This window comes from Protomyctophum parallelum, assembly GCF_964188405.1.
Source record: "Protomyctophum parallelum genome assembly, chromosome: 6".
Lineage (NCBI taxonomy): Eukaryota > Metazoa > Chordata > Actinopteri > Myctophiformes > Myctophidae > Protomyctophum > Protomyctophum parallelum.
Genome location: NC_139701.1, coordinates 25,226,741 through 25,249,486, shown reverse-complemented (window position 1 = coordinate 25,249,486; position 22,746 = coordinate 25,226,741). Strand labels below are relative to the sequence as shown.

The 22,746-nt window shown below is 44.9% G+C and overlaps 1 protein-coding gene across 7 annotated transcripts in view; it reads left to right on the top strand.

Annotated features, from left to right (window-relative positions):
* palld (palladin, cytoskeletal associated protein) overlaps nt 1-22,746 on the top strand; it is a 105,315-nt gene that overhangs the window by 32,488 nt on the left and 50,081 nt on the right. For 5 of the 7 annotated variants that reach the window (XM_083766509.1, XM_083766507.1, XM_083766505.1 and 2 more), the window contains 9 exons: nt 5,017-5,192; nt 5,719-5,779; nt 6,537-6,630; nt 8,639-8,707; nt 12,326-12,467; nt 13,249-13,272; nt 16,662-16,781; nt 17,814-18,264; nt 19,725-19,763. In XM_083766509.1, the coding sequence (XP_083622635.1) occupies nt 5,017-5,192; nt 5,719-5,779; nt 6,537-6,630; nt 8,639-8,707; nt 12,326-12,467; nt 13,249-13,272; nt 16,662-16,781; nt 17,814-18,264; nt 19,725-19,763 (1,176 nt within the window). Of the gene's footprint in view, nt 1-5,016; nt 5,193-5,718; nt 5,780-6,536; nt 6,631-6,826; nt 6,859-8,638; nt 8,708-12,325; nt 12,468-13,248; nt 13,273-16,661; nt 16,782-17,813; nt 18,265-19,724; nt 19,764-22,746 lie in introns of those variants that run through there. The other 2 variants (XM_083766508.1, XM_083766511.1) reach the window with 2 other exon arrangements.

Genomic DNA, 22,746 nt, shown 5'->3' with positions numbered 1-22,746 from the left:
TCTGCATCTCCTTGCCTTATCTCCCACGCCCCCCCACTCCCCCCCCCCCCCCCCCCCCCCCCCCCACACACACACACACACACACACACACACACACCCGCCAGGTGTAAATCCTGCAGAATGAAGGGTATGTCTGGGTATTCCAGGCTTGATGAATGGCTTCTCGTGCCCGCAGATTATCCCGCCGTTTGACACCGGAGCGGGTGAAATCGGGTGTAACGGCCACGTAGAGGAATGAGGGGAATTTATTTTTACACAGCGCTCCATGATATCTGGAATGTCCTTATAGGTCGGACGTCTATAGCGGAACAGCTGTGCTGCCGACATGTTGGCGAATTCCTGCGCCTCCCCTTCTGCCAATGCAAAGGGTGAAAAGGTAAAGTGTGCGTGTGCCATGTGCGTGTGCGGGCGCGTGAGTGAGAAGTGGTAGCCTGATGTTAGGAACAGGGTTTGGTTTGATCAGGACTCTGTAAAGTTGAGATAAAATAGACAGACAGACAGACTCTTTCCCGGAGCTCTCTCCCATCCCTGCAGAACTCATATGACAGCAGGTGCTTGTTGAGCACGCCTAAGATAATTATGAGGGACAAACACCACCCCAGCAGCAGACTGTTTGTGACTAGTGATTCTCAACAATTTTAATTCCAAATGGGCCCCGTTTGATATGCACTCACAGACATGGACTCCCATTTGATATGATACTCTGGGACCCTTCACCCCAGTATACAGTATACATGGTACACTGTCAAATCCGGATGCGGATTGTTCGACTCCCGATCCCGACGGCCTTTGCCGCGCGTAGGCTGCTGAGCCAGCCTGACGGCGTGCTGCGGGTTGGACTCCCTGTCACGTGTCTTCCCCCATCTCTCTCTCAATTTCCTGTCAGATTACTTTCATTCTATCAATAAGCCAAAAAGAAAAAAAAAGAAAAAAGAAAAGGAATGAGTTCTCACTCAGTCATTGCTGACTACCATCAGAATATAACAGCGCTTTAACAAAATATAATAGTTTTAACCAAAAAATAGACCTTTACACTATACCTTTAATTTACAATATGTCGTACGGCGGTGTCACACGCTGAAAATAGCCACACTGCGACAAACTGTGGCAAAGTACAAGCTCAAGAGCATCAAAGTATAAATCAGCCCACAGACAGACAAACAGTACTGTAGGTGGTGCTACCGGCCGACAGGCTAGGCCACTGGCCCTGACTTCTCCTGCAGTGGACAGTACAAACAGTACTGTAGGTGGTACCGGCCGACAGGCAAGGCCACTGGCCCTGATTTCTCCTGCCTGTAGGTGGTACCGGCCGACAGGCAAGGCCACTGGCCCTGACTTCTCCTGCCTGCAAACACAGGCCTCTGACAGAGAAGAAGGAGGGGGTGAAAGGGAGGGGTGCAGTGGGAGGCCTATGTTCGAGGGTGTGTCTGCTTTTCCGTGACACCAGGTCATGTCAATGCCTCGGGCCCACTGAGGCTGAGCAGGTATACGGAAACACACACACACACACACACACACACAAAGGAAGGGCATGCCCGAGTGTGTGTGTGTGGGGGGGGGGGGGGGGGGGGGTTATTCTCATTGAGTTGGATTGGCAGGCCTCCATCACATTCTTTGCAAAGGCCTGTTTAAGTTCAAGTATTTGTCAGGAAGAATAATGGGTGCTGTCTGTCAAACAGGGTTTTATTGAAGAGAACTATCAATCAGTTAACACAGCCTACTGTAAATCACTGCCCCAAAAGCATGCTTATGCAGGGGTGGAAAGTAAATAAGTACATCTACCTAAGTAATAGGCTACTTAAGTAGACATTTGAGGTACTTTTACTCTACTGGAATATTGAAAAATAGAACAATTAACTTCTACTCCTCAACATCTTAGTGAAGAATATTGTACTACAGTGATTTAAAATGTGATGCCAATTATTTTGTACTTTTACTCAAGTATCATTTTGAATACAGACTTCTTCCACCACAGAGCTTTTGGCAATGGGTAGAACTGTTGACATTTATAGGCTAGTGTACAACAATGATGCTCGCAGATATGGCACGGAGGCCAGCTTGTGTGCAGTTTATCGTTCCAAAGCAAACACTACACCGGATGATTTTACTAATTAGTTCCAGCTGTATGATTTAAGGTGTCTTTCCTTTTCAGATTTATACTCTGATAGTATCTACAATATAAGGTTTGAGTAGTGTCAGCACATTAACTCAGAGCAAGCTGATAAATACAGCGCTTTGCACAAAATATTCAGCTTGTTATTTACTGTATAATGTATGCTTAACAGTATTTCAGATAGGTAGAGAGTAGAGTAGAGAGACAGGAGACCAAGGGTATAAAGAGAGGATAGATTTAAGAGAGAATACGGGCGTTGGATTTGAATCAGGTAAGAGAAGCTATTTATCAGTTTACATTTTATGATGTTCTAGTTTCATCGTCATTTTTGCGTTTCATCACTTTCGATTTCACGTGTTTATCCTGTGTCCTGTATGAGTTCTCTCTCCTGATCAAATTAATATCCCAACCTGAACATTTATATTCTGTTTAGTGTTTACTGAAGATGGGGAGACACACTACTATGGCAATGATTACTATAAGTCTGAGAATATAGAGCTATTTAACACAACAAATCAACAGAACACAAACTATAATTAATTATAATAAGTGAAAATTTCAGGGACAGAGATATGATTTGATTTCTTACCAATATTCACCACCTTTCTTCACTTTAAGACAAAATGATTGGTTTTGCCCCCTTCAGCTTGGAACTGCCTGGTATGTCATGGTGGTACTCAAATAGGTCATTGAAGTTCAGTGTGAAGCTATGGTCTGTACAGTATGTCATTTATGTATATGAACATTTGACACCAGAAGGTGCAGGTCAAGCAGGTCTTTGTTCATTTATTTTTTTTAAACATCTGTTTATTATGATTTTTGGCATAAAAGCATTTCAGTAATGATTTACCAGAAAATTACAGATCGGACAAAAAATTGAAAAAAACATACAAACAAGAGACTTACAATAAAAAGAGACAAAACATAACTCAAAGAAAAAAACAAAAACAATAAAATAATAACTGACAAGGCTGATGACTACACGGCACTCCGAGGACAGAAACAACATCACAATCAAGTCTAAAAAACATTTCTGATATGGAAAATAAGACATATGCATACATGTGTACCCTCATAGACAATATAAACATACATACAGTATACACATATCAAACATTCATAGGTACATTAATTAGATGACATTACGGGGCAGAACAACATTGAATTCCACCACCTCAGTCCAACGTAACAAGCATCTCAATAATGGGCGACCAGATTTTTTGATAAAGGTGTTCCCTTTTCGACAAGGTAAATCTGATTTTCTCCAAATGCAGCACTCCTCCCAGCTCCCTTAGCCACATGTCAACTGTCGGAGGTTTATCCGATTTCCAGGCTTGTAGTATTAACTTCCTAGCTAGCAGTGTAGCGAGCGAGATGGCCTGTACCTCGTATTTGTTTTGGACTTGATCTGGTTCCACCACACCGAAGAGTGCAACTAGAGGTGCCGGGGGGAAGTCTCTTTTATAAGCTTTAGCCAAGAAGTCTAAATATTAATTCCAGAAACGTTGCAATTTATGACATTGAAGAAACTGATGAGACAAAGTCCCTTGTTCCGTTAAACACTTTCCACACATGGGAGAAGAATCTTTAAAGATTTTGTTTAATTTAGTTGGGGAATAGTGCAGCCTATGAACAATCTTAAATTGAATCAGAGAGTACCTAACATTGATAGAGCTATGGTGAATGTTGGTGATACAATCCTCCCATACTCCATCTGAAATCTCTATGCCCAATTCTCTTTGCCAATTGTCCTTAAACAAGCTTGAGGATGGGTTAACCTCCACGGCCAGTAAGGTGTCATAGAATTGAGAGACTGCACCTTTTTCAAAGGGCTCAGTGTTGAAGAAACTGTCTAAGACTGGATGACTGGGTTGTTGTTCATATTGTGAACGGCCTGTTACAGCGCCACCAGGAGGCCGCTTTGTGCAAAACAAGTTTTTGCACAGTACACCTACAGATTTTGTCCAAACATCACGCAAATTGGTACACAGTCTCTCTAGAGCCATTCAAGGAAACAGGTCTTTCAGATTTATCAGACTCCATCCTGATTGGTTAAGATTGGCTTCCAAAGTTCACAGGACTGCTCAGTTTCAAACAAAATGCTGCAAATCATGAACACATCGCGTGATTTCCGTGAAATTGTGCACCCACATTCCCACTAGGCCGAGGACGAAATGCCACATGAACAATTTCAACTCAGCCTCAAGGTGGCGCTATAACTGGCCCAAAAGTGTTTTTACCTCTAACTGCACGGATCTGTGGATAACTTTGTATGCCAACTCCCTAGAGGCCAAGGAAAAACCTTTGCCTGGAATTTTTCACATCTGCTCTTTATAGCGCCACCAGGAGGCCGACATATGTAAAACACATTTTCTATTATTACTAATTTCACGCAAATCGGTACACATGATCTCCATAGTCATGTGATCAAGACAGGTTTGTTTGATTTCTCATATTCCATCCTGATTGGCCACGATTGGCTCCTACAGTTTTCAGGAGTAGCCCGCTTTGTACAAATCGCCACAACTCCTCAACGCAGCATCCGATTGCGATGAAACTGTGCACGCATATTCCCACTAGGCTGAGGAAGAAATGCCACTTGACAGTTTTCAACAGCCTGATGGTGGCGCTACAACAAGCCAAGTCGCGTCATGCACTCGTTTATTTGTGTTGCCCTGCTACCCAACCACCAGATGAAGGCAAGCTGCAATGTCCTACATTCCTATCCTCCTGGTGGAGACCTGTGCCCAGAAGGGCACTTTTTCTAGTTTTTTCTGTTTTCTGTCAAAATAAAGTACTGATCAAAAATACTACATTTTTGTGCGTGGTATTTAGCAATTTTTAGAAGAAAAAATGTCCAAGTGACTGACGGCGGTCGCTGTGACTCTCACCCCAACGTGCAGGTGGTTCTGCGAGGGTCGCGAGCTGCACAACTCCCCAGACATCCAGATCTGCCGCGATGGTGACCTGCACACGTTGGTGATCACAGAGGCCTTCGAGGACGACACGGGGCGTTACACGTGCGTGGCGTCCAACAGCCTGGGAGCCGACAACACCTCAGCCGAGGTGTACATCGAAGGTCAGAGCCAGCTGCCAGCGGCACACTGTGACTGCAGGACAGAGAGAGACACAGCTCAACACGCTGTTGGTGATGTTGTTAGTTGTCTTGTTCAGGGTGTTCTGTTCCCTTAGTTCATTTAGCCTATAATGTATGTTTTAATGTTTCCCACGTGGCAGCTAGTATGTTTACTATAGGTACTGTATAACCAACTAGCCTACTGTATAATCCGGTGTCTGCCCATAGATCCGAAGTCCCGTTAGTGATAACATATGTGTCTCATGGAATGCGTAGTACTGCAGTACTGCAGGCTACATGAAAAAGCTACTAAATTACTAATACTTGTACTACTAGTAATACTAGTACTCCTGGTTATAGAATGCCATAGCTGATTATGCAGCATAGAATAATAATGACCACATTACTTCCACATACCATCATTAGCACAGCTCTGTAATGTGTCATGTACTGTATGTGATGGTGAAGGTTGTGGTGAATGCCACAATGGAAACCTACATTTCTACATTTCTCTGTTTCCCAAATGCAGGAGCCTCATCGTCAGACTCAGAAGGAGACAGTTCCAAGTCCAGATCAGGAGCCATGCCTCAGTACGTGTGTGTGTGTGTGTGTGTGTGTGTGTGCATCGATTTTTCGAATTGATCGATTTTTTTATTATTTTTGAACAAAAGTTTCATCAAAACGTGGGACTCAAAACTGGAATCTGCATTGGAGCCACGAATGTGCCATGGGTCATGTGTACGGTTGTACCCCTGACCCTCTGAACTCTAACCCCCTCGCAGAGCAAGTTAATTGGACCCCGCAGCAGCTAATCAGCCGCGCTGCATGCTTCCATTTAACTGCACCCTTAAACAGCCATTATCCTGGCCCCTGCTAACTACAATCTGTTGTTACCCTGACCCCTGCACACTGGCTACCAACTAGCTAATGAGCGGCCAACAGGGTTAATATGCTACAAAAATGACCCCCATGAATGTCCCCCCTGCACCCACCTGCATACATTAAACTTTGTACCATACGCTCCTTTGGGCTTTCTCTGCATGCCTGACGTCTGTCTCTCTGTCTCGTCTCTCTTTCTCTAGCTCTCTCTCTCTCTCTCTCCCTCCCCACTTTACCGGTGGCTTTTACCAGCTTGCATTATTATTGGGACATTTATATTGGTGTTGTATAACTTGTATTATATTACTTCTGTCTCTATCTCTCTCTCTGCTTTCAGTTGTTATCTGCTGTATATCCATCCTCGCTACTCCCTGCTTCACCTCCTATGTTTAGGAGCATATCCTTGCATATCCTTGCTTGATTTTTGTTTTGGCTTGATTTATTCTTCCTCTCTTGTGTTTATGGTAGAGTTCAGAAGAAGACCACCTCGATGTCGTTCACCATCCGCTCATCTTCACCCCGGACCACTCTGGTGCAGGCCATGTCTCAGCCCCCACAGAGGGTAAGAACACACTGCAATACCACTCTGGTGCAGGCCATGTCTCAGCCCCCACAGAGGGTAAGAACACACTGCAATACCACTCTGGTGCAGGCCATGTCTCAGCCCCCACAGAGGGTAAGAACACACTGCAATACCACTCTGGTGCAGGCCATGTCTCAGCCCCCACAGAGGGTAAGAACACACTGCAATACCACTCTGGTGCAGGCCATGTCTCAGCCCCCACAGAGGGTAAGAACACACTGCAATACCACTCTGGTGCAGGCCATGTCCCAGCCCCCACAGAGGGTAAGAACACTCAGTACAGACCATGCTTGCATACCACACTAGGCCATGTCCCTGCTTGCATACCACACTAGGCCATGTCCCTGCTTGAATACCACACTAGGCCATGTCCCTGCTTAAATACCACACTAGGCCATGTCCCTGCTTGCATACCACACTAGGCCATGTCCCTGCTTGCATACCACACTAGGCCATGTTCCTGCTTGCATACCACACTAGGCCATGTCCCTGCTTGCATACCATACCACACTAGGCCATGTCCCTGCTTGCATACCACACTAGGCCATGTCTCTGCTTCCATACCATACCACACTAGGCCATGTCCCTGCTTCCATACCATACCACACTAGGCCATGTCCCTGCTTCCATACCATACCACACTAGGCCATGTCCCTGCTTGCATACCACACTAGGCCATGTCCCTGCTTGCATACCATACCACACTAGGCCATGTCCCTGCTTGCATACCATACCACACTAGGCCATGTCCCTGCTTGCATACCACACTAGGCCATGTCCCTGCTTGCATACCATACCACACTAGGCCATGTCCCTGCTTGCATACCACACTAGGCCATGTCCCTGCTTGCATACCATACCACACTAGGCCATGTCCCTGCTTGCATACCATACCACACTAGGCCATGTCCCTGCTTGCATACCACACCACACTAGGCCATGTCCCTGCTTGCATACCATACCACACTAGGCCACGGCCCTGCTTGTAAGACTACACTGTACAGGCTGCGCCCCGGCTTGCAAGACCACACTGTACAGGCCACGCCCCTGCTTGTAATACCACACGTTGTATAGGCCACGCCCCTGAACACGGCCAATCGTGTTCGAATGGATGCACGGCAAGCTGGACACACCATATGGTGCATTTTAACCCTTAGACTTGATCAGCATGCAGTTTAATCGTTTAAAACTAGAGGAACGTTATGCTATTGCTAACGAGGAACTGTCCCTGTGAAAGTTTTTTTTTTCTCCTGTTGGGATTCCCCTGCACTGCACTGTGGTGAGGGAGTTGAAGTGCTAATTCTGAAATGATAATCCTGTTGTTGGGATTCCCTTGCACCATGTCTGCACTGTGGTGACAGGGAGTCAACGCTGGGATTCCCCTGCACTGCGTGTGGACAGCCAGTTGAAACCATGACTGTAGTCTGTAGGGAAGGAGATGAGATGGTAAATCCTGTTTGGATTCCCTTGCACCATGTCTGCACTGTATGGATTTAGGGAGGGAGTTGACTTGGTAATACTCCTCCGCTGCAACGTCTATGGGGGAAGGAGTTGGTTTAAAACACATGTGCAATATCCGTTCTGTTGGGAATCCCCTGCAATGTGGGGACTGGGGAGGGAGTTGGCAATTAAAACACATGTTTAGCAACCGTTGGCTGGTTTTACACTCACTGACATTGGATTGAATTAACACCCAATCCCACGTAGGCCCAGGGTTTGACCGATCAGAGCATGTTTATGACCCTCTCAGTCCTTTTATCTGCCCCTCAGCCAGGGCAAATAAAGGCATATGTACCGTACATTATACAGTTCCATGTCGTCAAACTTGTAGGACAGACAATGTACATTTATGGCCGCAGACCCCCATCTGAAAATGTATTGTGCCAAGGACCCCCGTACAACATTTTTGTGGTTAAAATATTTTGACTTTGAGGACCACTGATATAAACACATGGACAGATACTGATATGATCTTCCTGTCTCACAGATGCAGAGTCCAGTCTCCTCACTGTATGGTGGCGACGCACCTCTATCATCAGCACCTGTGTTCACTAAGGTAAGCCTGCTGCTAACACAGCATTCATTTAACCACATGAACCCTAGCATCTCTGTTCTGGGCATGCCATAACAATAGCCAATCTACAAGTTCACAGCCGATTGTAGATCGGCTATTTTCAGCGAAGAGATTTTGTGTAGAGCGAAAAACAAAGGGAGACAAGTACAGAACTGTCACGGTGTGGTTCTGGAGGTGTAGGACTCAGGTGCAGAACGAACCAGGCACAGGCAGAGGAGTGAATTCAAGTGCTTTTAATTCTCAAAAACACACTTGGAACAACTAGGACATAACTAGGACTTGGAATAACTAACTAGGGAAACACAAGGAACTGACCACATCATTCACAACGACGAACTGACAAGGAGCTGAAAACACTGGGGCATATCTATATTAACAAGTCTAAAGTTGTCACGTGCGAAAAAGATGTGCGCATAGCCAATGAAAAGATGTGCGCATAGCCAATGAAAAGATGTGCCACTAGCCAATGAAAAGATGTGCCCATAAAGCTCTCAGACCCTCCCTCTTTGGCTGCTGTAATGTGATCTCCCCTATGGATCTCCGCACTCCGCAGAGAAACCTTACCTATAGTCGCCTCACCATTTCGCTTATTCCTTCTAAATCTCTGCATTTAAAATATAGGTCGCTCAGCGAATGTCTTAGTTACATTAACATTGTTCTTAGAAACTACTTGGTTTGTACCCAACTACTACGATTAGACAGATCGCGTTTGTTATTTCGCTACTGCCAGTACTTCTGATTGCACGCACACACACACACACACACACACACACACACACACACACACACACACACACACACACACACACACACACACACACACACACACTAACCCGTGTCCCACACACACGCAACACTGCCGCACGGATTTAAGCTGTCAAAACTATTTTGTTAAAGTTACATATGCCACAGACACTTGCCTGAACTGTGCAGCTGATATATATACAGCATTGTCATATTTAAAAGGCGCTTTATAGCTTCTCTCAGCTCAAAGTGTGTATGAATAAGGAGATAAATGAACAGCTGACGTCGGTGGCAGAGGACGTCAGCTGTGTGTGTGTGTGTGTGTGTGTGTGTGTGTGTGTGTGTGTGTGTGTGTGCGCGCGCGCGTGTGAGAGGGAGGTACCGTAAACAGTCAGCAACACGTTACATTTCTACTTCTACTAAAGAAAGAGGCAGCGATGGAGCCATAAGTCCATATCCATAAATTCGGGGACATAAATTGCGCAAAATACTGTTAAACATGACATGTTTGGCATCAGCCTGCTGCATCCTCCTAGCTGTTGTGTGCTAAGCTAAATCATCATACAGAACAGTCAACACGGCATTGACCAGGGTTGCCACATTGACTGAGAGGGAAACAAGCAACCAGGTCTATGAAAATGTTAACAGGCCAGATCAAGACTGTAAAACATCATTGTCCAATGTTGTTTTACAGCAGTGGTTCTCAAACATTTTCATGTCATGGACCACTAATATTCTATATGTATATATATATATATATATATATATATATATATATATATATATATATATTATATATATAATATATATATTTACTATATATACACACCGGTATATATACAGTGTACACAAACCGTATATCTAGGTGTGCCCCGAGATTTTTAGGCTATGAAAAGTGTGCCCTGGGACAAAAAAGGTTGAGTTAAGCGGTGCCCAAAAGGTAGATCACGATCTACCAGTAACGTCAGATCAGGGGTTTTGTCGGCCAGCGCCAAAAATGCTCCCCGACAGCATAATCGGAGCAAATACCGGGCAGTGTGTATGAGCCATAACGTGTTGACTACACTACACTACACTAATAAGGACACATAATAATAACTAATAACCCATCCGTTACTACATGTGGAGTCAACCGCAAATTTCCTTCTTCCCATAGTGCGCGCAAAGTAACTCTGGGATGAGCGGCCGCAAAATTCTAGTATATAGACAAGAGTAATACACACAGGTGAACTCAAACACACAATCAACATTGGGATAGGCTAACAGGCAACAGAACACAGGTGGCTAGGGTGACAATACAGGGAGGTGAGACAAGGCAGGAGACAGAAAACAAGGCAGACAGGAAATCACAGAACACTACTACAAAATAAGGTACAGAACACAAATACAAGTAATAAGTCCCAAAACACAGACAAAGTCCAAGGGCAGAGGAGTGTACCGTGACACAGAACATTGACAACCATCCTCACTAGTCACTACATTTCAGTCATCAAAAATAAGTTCTGGATTGCAGCTCCGACCTCCTAAACATTAACTGAAACCCCCGTGACAGGCCTGTGGAATATGAGGTCCAGCTAAAGCATTTCCATTTTACACGCTTACACACTTACACACTGACACACACACACACACACACACACACACACACACACACACACCCTCTTACACACACACACACACACACACACACACACACACACACACACACACACACACACACACACACACACACAGTAATAACATTAGTAGTCGGTATTGTTGCTTTCACAGGCAGGGGTCAGATAAAACATAGGCTGTGTGGCAAGCCTCCTCCTCCTCCTCTCATGACACTCCCTCCCTCCCTTCCTCCCTCCTTCCCTCCCTCCTGCTCCTCCACCTCTCCTCCAGGTCACGGGGTCTACTGTGACCAGCCAAGGTAGCAGCGCTTCCTATGATGGGCAGGCATGTCATAATAGTTCAACATTCAGGGGAAAATAGCAGAACTACAAGCTCACAGCGTGTGAGACACATTGTGACACGTTGTGAGGTTGTAAATCGTGATATTTTTAACAAAGACATTTGGTGGACCCGGGAAAACAGGAGGAGGCCAAGAACAGACCCCTTGGGGGACCCAGTTCAACTAACTAAATAATTTATATAAGGTTTAATTCATTTCATTCATTCATTTTCCACCTCATTACAAAATAAATAAGTTATATTTTTCTTCCCCATGCGAGAGGACGGGATGATCATCACGCACGCACGCACGCACGCACACAAACTGTACAGTACCACCCTGTACTGTACACATACTGTATACAGATCACCCCCAGTGTTCCATAAATAAGATCTTAAGAGTGCGAGAGAGAGAGAGCAGCGACTTGTAGCTGCTCATTCACTCTTAAACCAAGTGAAAGAGCTCCTCGTGCCGACAGACACATGTAGCATTCTGGTCGATGTTGAATGGCTGGAAAGGCCACACAATGAAGTACAGCGTGCCCACGTCTCGACTACCCCCCCCCCCCCCCTTCACGGATGGTTTACTGCCGTTCCGCAACACTAGAGGCTGTCACACAGCTGGCCGGACAGCTGTCCTCCTTCACCGCTGTAGTGACATATAGTCGCTGCATGTAGATGAGGGTCAATGCCTGCTAACCCCCACCTCGCCCTCTCGCTGTCACCATCCACTTATCGCTTTCACACTGGTTCTCAAAGTGGATCCTTGAGGGTGTTTGTGGGGGTCATAAAATGAGGAACAGTTATGTTTCTATTGTATAATGTAATATATATTACATTATACAATAGCGGGGGGGTGGAGTTAGCTGGCTAAAGCGAATGTGAAATGGTAAATTAACCGTAATTACTGCATTTGTGTAGCTCTTACAGGACACCCAGGCATCCGAGGGCCAGGTGGTAGTCTTGGAGTGCAGGGTGAGGGGAAGCCCCCCACTGCATGTCCGCTGGTCCCGCCAGGGAGAGGAGATCAAGGACTCGCCAGACTTTCGTGTCCTACAGAAAAGTGAGTCTCTCTCTCTCCCCTTCCGCCTGTCTGTCTGTCTGTCTGTAGTACAGTATGTTCTATGGCAGCTCAAACAAAAATAGTCATACTCATAACTATTAATGTTTTTAAGTCTCACCTTAAGACTCATCTTTTCTCCCTGGCTTTTAATCCTTCTTGTCTTTGAGTCCATTTTATGTTTGCCTTATCTTAGCTCTTTTTAGTTTTGCTTATTTTAACCTTTCATGCTTATTTTGCTCCCTGCATCATGTCATAATGTCGTAATATTGTTTGCATTTTGTGTTCTCTACTTGTCTCCGTTTTTTTGCCACTGATCTGTACAGCACTTTGGTCAACCTTGGTTGTTTTAAAGCGTGCGTTATAAATAAAGTTTGATTTGATTAGATTTAACTCCCTCAAATCTTGACGGATTTACAAACGGGTTGGTTTATTACAAACGTTTTCAACGTGGCTATGATTCAGGATGCTTATCTGCTTAATGTTGTTTTTGATATGAACCTCGTATACAAGCATATAAATATGCAGACGTCTCTGACGTTTATAACAAGTAATGGTTGTTTAAAAAGTACATGCCCCATAGACACAATGTTATTCTGCCCCTCGGTAAGATGGCCGCCAGGTAGCAATGTTGCTCTCCATTGGCCAGAGCGCGGGTGAGCCAAGACTAGCCTATATATCTATGGGAACAACAACCTGCTTATATTAACACTAAACCAATGTTTTCTCTTGTCTTCCACCCACATGCACCTCCATGGCTGTGATGTTGTGTTGTGTGTGATAGAGCCCCGATCTGCTGCAGAATCAGGTAGGTGCCTCCTGTTGCCATATTTGTCTCATGTATACAAGCTCATTTCTCTACACAGTCAAATCTGGAGTGTTCATTTAAAGGTAGCCTACTGTAAGTGATATTCTAGTTAAAGGAGCATTCAGTGATTTGGGTGATTTGGAAAACCCCCCGGTCCGCCCCGGTAACAAGATGTGCACATGCACGCACTACAGTGGGGGGACACACGACAGGCCAACAGCACACACACACACACACACACACACACACACACACACACCAAGGCCCGTCCCCGCTCGATCATGATTGGCGGAAGGCCCCTCTCTATCCTGATTGGATGAAGGCAGGGCCACCTAGCCAAAAACGAAACCTACGGTTAACTGGGGACAGGGAGGAACTTCTTATATGGTCAGCACACTCTAAGTAGGGAGGATTATCACAACAAAACAAAAAAAGAAGTGATATTTGAATTAAGTGAAATCACTGAATATAAATATTTAAAACAAGATAGTGTTGCATTTCCAATTTTCCAAGTTTAATTTGTTTGTAGTTCTCTGTTATCTGGAGTTCTCTGTCCGAATCCTGATTGGATATACACTCCTTCAACAATTCCGACTCGACTGTTTTGTAATGTCTTTATCATAGCGCTCAAGCCAGTGTAGTCACAGGTTGAGTTTGTCGACCAACATTTGAAACATGTCATCATTAAACTACACCATGGTTAAACAACTTGGTGGAATGGCACTACCTAATTTTTTGTTCTACTACTGGGCTGCTAATTTTCAAGTTATATTGTATTGGCTGCATGACTACAACCTACAATCATCCCCTGCATGGTGGCTCATGGAATCCACTTCCTGTGCCCCGGCTTCTCTGACTGCCTTAGTATGTGCTCCCTCAATTGCGCCATTATCTAAATTCTCTTCCAATGTTTTAGTTAAGTCGACTCTTAAGATCTGGACTCAGTTTAGACGCCATTTTGATATTCAATTATTCCCATTACTAACCCCTCTGTGTGCAAATCCATTATTTCCTTCTTCCTTACAAGATCGGGCATTTAAAATTTGGTATGATCATGGCATTAAGTCAGTCAAAGATTTGTTTGATGGTGGCACGTTCGTTTCGTTTGACCAGATTGTTCAAAAGTATAAGCTACCCAGAACCCACTTTTTCCGTTACTTGCAAATCCGTGATTTTGTTCGCCAAAAATGTACTAGTTTCCTGACTATTCCACCTAATTCACCTATAGACATAATTATAGCGTCAGCTCCTCTTAGTCTTAAGGGAAAGATATCGTCACTCTATACCTCATTATTTGACCTTCAACCTTCAACCACTGCCTATAAGAATATTTGGGCCCAGGACCTGGAGGAAGAAATTTCTGATGAAACCTGGGAGGCCATTATGGGTCGTGTTCATTCTTCATCAATATGTGCTAAACATGGGGTGTTGCAATGTAAATTTCTCCACCGGGTGTACTGGACCAAGGTTCGGTTAGCCAGGATCTATGATAGTGTTGATCCAACGTGCGATATATGCCACCAGGCTCCAGCTAATCTTCTTCATATGTTTTGGACCTGTCCAGCCTTACAGTCTTTTTGGTCAGCTATATTTGATACTATTTCAGATGTGTTACAGTTTCCCATAGAGCCATCCCCTATTATTTCCCTATTTGGCGTCCTTCCTGATACTATCCCCCTGCCTAAATATCAATCTGACCTTGTCGCTTTTGTGACGCTTCTGGCAAGACGTCTTATTCTCATGTATTGGAAAAAAACATACCCCCCTTCACATTCCCGTTGGATATCGGACATACTGCATTTTTTTAAATTGGAAAAAATTAAATATACATTGCGTGGCTCAATCTCCAAATTCAGTAAAATATGGCAGCCTTTTCTGTCTCATGTTGACCGCCTTACACTTGTGCCCCCGATTGAACCTGATTGAACCTGATTAACTGTCGCCTGACTTGCCAACCTGTCTTGCCTGGATGATGTTTGTGAACGAGATCTGCTTTGTATATTGACTAAATTGGAGTGCCTTTTCTATCTCATGTTGACCGCCTTACACTTGTGCCCCCGATTGAACCTGTATAGCTGTCGCCTAATAGCCCAACCTGTCTTGTCTGGATGTTGTTTGTGACCATGATCTATGAATGTTGACTATATTGGAGTTTTTGTTTCATTTTTTTTATATATTGTTTTTATTGTTTTGTTGTGCTTTGAATGTTCTTTGGTTGTCTTGATTTGGAGTTTGTGTTTTGTTATTGTGTGTGTTTTGGTTTCTTTTTGTATTTGTCACTCTGTTTTTATTTCTGGAGTTACTTATATTTTGTAAAAAACAAAAAATTTAATAAACAGAACATAAAAAAAAATAAAAAAACTACACCATGGTTTCCATAGCAGCGTTTCTGTTAGGAATGTCTGGGGACACTCCTCTAAGCTGTTGATTACAAAGTCTTGATTTTCGTCATCGACGTCACTCTTTCAGAAGGTAGTAGTCCCTGGGAAAGTTTGTAACACCCCCAAACACAAAAACACACGCACAACAGCAGCCCAGACAAACACTGACACATACACGACACTTTACGTTTACGCAGACTCTTTCCCGGCCGTGTCACTAAACAGGTATTGACACGCTCTGACAGAAACGCGGTGAGTCACGCACACTTCCCTGAACATCTGTCTCAAGTGTGTGTGTCCGTGCGTGCATGCACGCACAAGTGTTTAAACACTTAAACCCTGCAACTCGTTGACCTGGGTGCCCAAGGGGTCTGTACTTGGGACCCCTCCTTTTTTCAGAGTGTGTCTTTTCACAATTGTCTGTCTGCTTCCTTACTGAAATTGTACCATACAGTACATGCACAACCTTGTCAGTCTTGTCTGTCTGTCTGGTCTATCGCTGTGCCTCTGGCCTGTGAGTCACCTGTCTGCCGTAGCTGTCAATCACCAGCCTACCCTGGCCTGAACAACATAACATTTGTCTACCTGTCCATCATGTGCCCTCTTAGCCTCTCATTACAAACAAGTGAGAGAGTCAACATGTCACTCTCTTCCAGGCATTTTATCCACCTGTTCGTCCAAGCATAAATCAGTGTCACTCCCATTTGCCTGCAGTGTCCATGCAGCCATCACTGTCATGTCATGTTGCTGCTGCATTCACAGTTCACACTAGCGGTGACAAAGCAATAGACGACAATAGACAGATCTATAAGCTAATTAACTCTATTTGTTAATTTCGCACAACACAGACATATGACGGAAGTATAAAAAATAGGGATGAAGTGGTTAACAATCCAGAATTGACTGTGTAGTAGTAACCCACTTCTCATGTAATGTGTTAAGCGGTAAATGTAGTTCATTAGTGGTACAATCGCTGACGGTGTGTGACCGATGCTTGTGTGTTTCCAGAGGAGATCTGTACCCTGGTGATCGCCGAGGCCTTCCCAGAGGACGGAGGCTTGTTCTGCTGCACCGCCTCCAACTCCTACGGCTCCATCAGCAGCACGGCACAACTGTCCGTCTCCGCAGGTACAGTACGCACTTTGACCTTCAGGCAACAGCAGTAGTGGTCCACATGTCTCAGTCTAGACCAATTACAACCACCGCAGTTGTGTTGGTTCCTTTAATAACATAATCTATTAGTACTTCTCAAACGTTTTCAAAACATATTAACTATTTTTGCTGGGGACCCCCTGGAACCCCCACAAGGACCCCTGGGGGTCCCCGGACTCCACTTTGAGAACCACTGATCTAGCATACAGATTGGTCAAAACAACATATTATTCACTAAAAACGTTATTTAAGGCGTGTTGCCTTTGTTATGCTATAGGACAGATTAAAGTGACAGAACAAATATGGGATGACGTGCAATAAATAATCCTCCCAGTTGGGAATCAAGCTATGGTCAATGTGGTCAGCAGCACATGACACCAGTTGAGACAAGACAGATTACCAAAGGAACTGGAAAACGAATGCCACATGAATGTACATATTACACTCTGTGTATGGTTTGCTCTCCTCACGACGCCCTTCCATATGACCAACTGTCTTACACGGAGGTCTGGTGGTTTTGGCACAGTGATAAAGTTTCCGCCAGTCCAGATGACTATGTGACACTTGTATGTTCTTTGTGAGATAGATGTGTACATGTGTCCTGTACGGGTAAATACAGTAAGTATAGTCACCACACATTCGGGAAGGAAGGTTCCAAATAAACAGGAAGTGCATCATCGTGACTGCATGGTTCCGGCTGTTGCTTAATACATGCGAACAGCGAACAGCATCACAAGAGCTTATAAATATATTGTGTGTTCCCAATCCCATTGTTCTGATGAACAGATGTAGAATAAGAATGGTTTTGTGATGACACAAAATAACCTTTTGCGAAATTTGCACATTTTGCTGAGAATAGTTATTTATTTCCCCACTCTAAATATATGACCTCCTCACATAGGCTACATCAGTAGTATTAAGTTCTAAATGGACAAAGTATCCCTTTAAATAAAGCCAGGATTTGTGTAGGAGCAGGAGTTTTACGTGCTCTGCCGGTGTCTCCCTCAGCCGTAGAGGACCCGTCCAGTAACGGTGTGTCCGGGGACAGCTCCGGGTACGAGGACGCCACCCCCTTCCCCCCTCCTCCCCCGCCCACGGAGATCAGCCTGCTGGAGCTGCCGCCCAAGGCCCCGGGCGGCACCGAGGGTTTCCACGTCAACGAGTACGAGATCTGGCCCAGCACCGCACCTGCGCCTCCCCCCGTACAGACGGTGCCTCCCCCCGAGGCCAAAGTCAAGGCCAGTGTCCCCCTACAGAATGGCCAACCCCCCAGCCCACCTCCTCCGCCACCTCTACCTCCAGCGGAACTCCCCGCCCCTGTACCTGCACCAATCCCGTTACCTGAACCCGTCCTGGCTCCAGCCCAGGTGGCTCCGGACTCGCCCCCGCCCCCAGCCAAGCTGTCGCCGTCCCCTGTGAAGGAGGGTCTTCCGCTGCCCACCAAGCCCAAGCCAAAGCTGTGAGTACCTTACCCCGCCACCCTGTGGCTGTTGACTGACTGACTGACAGACGACAGACGACAGACGACAGACGACAGACGACAGACGACAGACAGACAGACAGACAGACAGACAGACAGACAGACAGACAGACAGACAGACAGACTGACTGACTGGTGCAACTGATAGCGTTGTGTCTCAGTGTGTTCAGCTGCATGAAAGAGTTAAAGGGGGAAACCCCGGGCAGGCCCTACACGCGACAAAAGCATTCCACTGCCTTTGTGCTGGAGTGTGGAGAGTGCCGTGTGTGTGTGTGTGTGTGTGTGTGTGTGTGTGTGTGTGTGTGTGTTGTGTGTGTGTTTGTGTGCCAGGGCCAGTCTGCCAGCTGCTGCCCGTCCATGGCTGCTGTAAACAGATCCTCTCTGTGTGGCTTTCACTGGATGAGTCCAATTGTTCACGTTTGACCTCTGTCCGCATGCCCAGGAATGGGACTATTGTAGCGTTCCCTCCCCGATCACATGACTATGAGCTGCACAGCAGATTGTCTGTGTTGCTGCTCTGTCTCTGATTGAATGGCTTTGTGTCGTTTGCCAGTTACTATGTGTGTGTGTGTGTGTGTGTGTGTGTGTGTGTGTGTGTGTGTAATGGACTGCAGTGTACAAGCCTCTTCCGCTTGGATTCGGGTTTGCTTGCTCATGCATTTTATTCATGAATCCAACGGTAGGCTGTGTTCTGGACAATATAGATGATATGCATTCATTTCTCTCTCCTTTCTTTCTTTCTTTCGACATTTTATTTTTTATTTTTTTTATAAATGTTAATATGCTTTCCATCTTTTCAGAGAAGCTTTACTGTACATCGACAGGAATCAGTTTTAAGTGTTCAGGTGGTTGCAAGTTTTTTCGCTGCGTTTTGCAGATCCGAATGTAGTAGGCTATCACCAACACCCCACTAGACCCACTACAGTTGTAGAAAACGGACAAAATATTCGGCAGCAGTGTGCAAACGTGATTGACATACTGTAAGTGATGCAACCACTCCAAGGAACAGCAATGTCCGTGTACCTATGTACACCTATGTGACGTTAATGAGCACCAGTATATGACTATGAGTACCAGTAGGGGCGCTGTTGTGCCAGAAACAGAGAGAGGGATAGTGCTGCACTGTTGCCTGCTAATGAGAGAGAGAGAGAGGTGGGGGGGAGTTGCACCACTCAGTTCACACGGTGAACTGTGCAAACACTTACTATGACTATCTCATGCAGAGTGCACGGTATATGTGCAGCATGCCATCAGCATCCCAGGGGAGATTGCATTGCAATGCTGTGAGAGGATGAGCATGCCTACAGTGGGGATATACAGTACGTTGGGCCCCTGCAGTGCTTTGCATGTGTATTGTGTATACTGTTATCTGTGAGTCCTCGCTGTGTGACGTCCCCCACATGACACTGACATTGACACTGTTCATTGTGTGCTTCCAGAGGAGCGGAAAGAACACGGGAGGACACAGAGACGCACAGGTAAACCGCTAGCCGTGTGGCAAGCTCACAATGTGTCTCAAGCGTGTAGATCGACTACTTAATTCTCTGCGTGACACCCGCATGCAACTACGCATGAGGGTGTGATGTGTGAATGACTACATTGTACTGTACAGTACATGTCTGACACGTTGGTATATTTTTCATTAATTTAGTCATTATGCCAATCGTTTTCTCCCGATTCCCCACACACATTTCTGTATACTACCGACTCACCTACCAGTGAGGAGCCCCCACGGGGAGGACGTATAGGGCATTTGTCCTAGTCCTCCCATCCAACACTCCCTGCTAAACGGGTGCCACCCCAGGAGTACGTACAGTGACAATTATCACCCGCCCCACCCGGCCTCCCCAAACTACGTCTATACACGTGTTTGTGTATAGACGCTTGACAAAGCCGGATGCACCAAGTTGGATTCGAACCCACAGCCATCTTCGGTGGTTTTCTCTAAGCAGCAGGATCACAATAAAAGCTGTTTCCCTCCCGAGTTGTTACACATAGTAAATGACACTGCCAGAAACAATCAGCTCCCTGCCGTGATGCGTGAGGATAGCGCACGCACGCTAGCCCTCGCGTGCCCCGGCTCTCCCCAGTCAATTCACTTCTGTAATTGCACAGTGAAAACAGCTGTTGACTAAAGGGGTCATGTTTCTGAGCCATGTACAGGGGTCAGCTGACAGACTCCGTTGTTTCCCCAGGTGACCTGCAGGAGGGGACACGCGCTGACAACACAGCCTCTAGCCGTATGGTCACCTATGACCTACGACCCCTGATCTTATCACAGCCATAACTTCCTGTTGGTCGTCTGGCAGGCACATATCCTGTTTTTAAACAACAAAGGGAGAATTCTCCCTTTGTCACCGTGACTATTATACTTGTATGACAAGTTATTATAGCTACTATACTATACTATACTATACTATACTATACTATGGTGAAATAAGCGTAGCTAATCTGAAATTACTATACTATACTATACTATACTATACTATAAATGCACCTTGTCTCTGTACGTCTGTGTGTACATACGTGTGTACTGCTGTAATGCACGTAACTCGAGGACCCACGGTTGTCCAGAACCGCCACAAAAGGCGTCTGTCCAGGCTCTGGACAGGGCCCATGCTGGCCTGTTCTGACATCACAACACTCCATATTTGGGCATGCGTGACACAGAATTCCATATACAGGAATAAAGGGAAACTGAGAGACAGATACAGAAATCTCCATATATGGACATAAAAGGAACACAGACCGATGGGTGGAACGGGTACTCTGACACGCGTAGTCGCGTACAACGGGTATTGCATAGCCGGGCACCGGTCTAGTACTATTAAAGTCACTGTCACACCACATTGATTGAAGCAGTTATTCTCAATCTTTTTCATTTCAATGATCCCCAGTTTGATATGCGTTAGGACCCCCATTTACATGATTTCCTATCTCTGGGTCCCCAATCTACACTGTAAATCCTAAGTAATAATTTAGAGAGCGTACAAATGGAACCGTAAAGGTCAGAGTTACAGACCTCAATTACCCCCGGGGGGTCCTTGGACCTCCTATTGAGAACCACTGTTGTAGAGCACATCCTATTTGGTTTTCACATACCTAGTATTTACATTTAAACGACATGGTGATGTTTGCACAGTGTGTCTCCGTAGATAGGTGGTCTCGTTGATTCTACTTTTAACAGTCTGTTTATGTTGACTCGAGGTTGAATTTAAGGCTCCTCCAACTTTAATTGACTTTGTTGTGTTTGTTTAATCGAGCAGTTTGTGAAATTGCTCTAAATTCATTAAGGAGAGCCAGTGGAAACTATGATGCGACCACCTTGGCCTGTTATGTTCTTCCAACGCACAATGAAGCAATGGCACGCGACCTTTATACTCTGCTTTGTTTTGTTTGAGTGAAAGTAGCAATACATGATGTACAAGTTCTGTATTTTAAGATTAAGAGTATAAAACACATTGGCATCAAAATATCCAACATATAAAGTTGTCATTATGCAGAATTAGTGATGCATTCATGTGTCCATGCAGCTGGTAAAGGTGCATGTGGTTTTTTTTATTTTTATAAAGTATATTTATTGGGTTTTTTCTTTTTAAAGACAAACAGACATTACACATAATAACAAACAAAAGAAAAGAAAAGAAAAACAGCTCAGCACAACACTATTATAAATAAAAAGATTTAATATACAAAGACATGACATGGACAATGAACCAAAATGACAAGTGACTTTCGAATTTGCTTCTCAACCAGGGAATACATCCATACAGTACATTAATTACATACATTAAGAAGGCAGACAGTTATCATAAGCATCTAAGGTTGGTACGGAAAGCCTCCAAGTATCGTGGCAGACAGTGTGGTTCCAATATGATTCAAATAAGGGTCCCAAATTTTGTAGAAAGTGTCCAATTTAGAATGCAACATGCATGTGATGTATTCACAAGGAATACAGCCCATTATAATGTTATGCCATGATTTCTTTGATGGAGCAACATCCTTGATCCAAAACAAAAGAATATTTTTCCTAGCAGCAAACGTTAATAAGTTGAACAACCTCTTATGTTTGACATCAATGACATGATCATCCGGGAGACCAAGTAAAAGACACAACAGATCTAAATCGATCGAGACACCAAAAATAACAGAGAGTTCTGACACAATGTCATACCAATAGTTCTGAAGCTTCACACAGGACCAAAGACAGTGAACGTAGTTACCAATCTCTGTCTTGCACTTAAAGCAAAATGGGGACGCACTGACATCCATTTTGTTCTTGAGAGCAGGGGTTATATGTATACGATGTAATATTCTGAACTGGATGGACTTAGTTCGGTTACAAACTGAAATCTGTTTTGCATAGGCCCACATATCTGCCCAGCCCTCATCATGAATAGAGACGTCCAGATCCTTTTCCCAGGACTGCTTAGTAATCTGAGAGGATATAGATGAATAGGA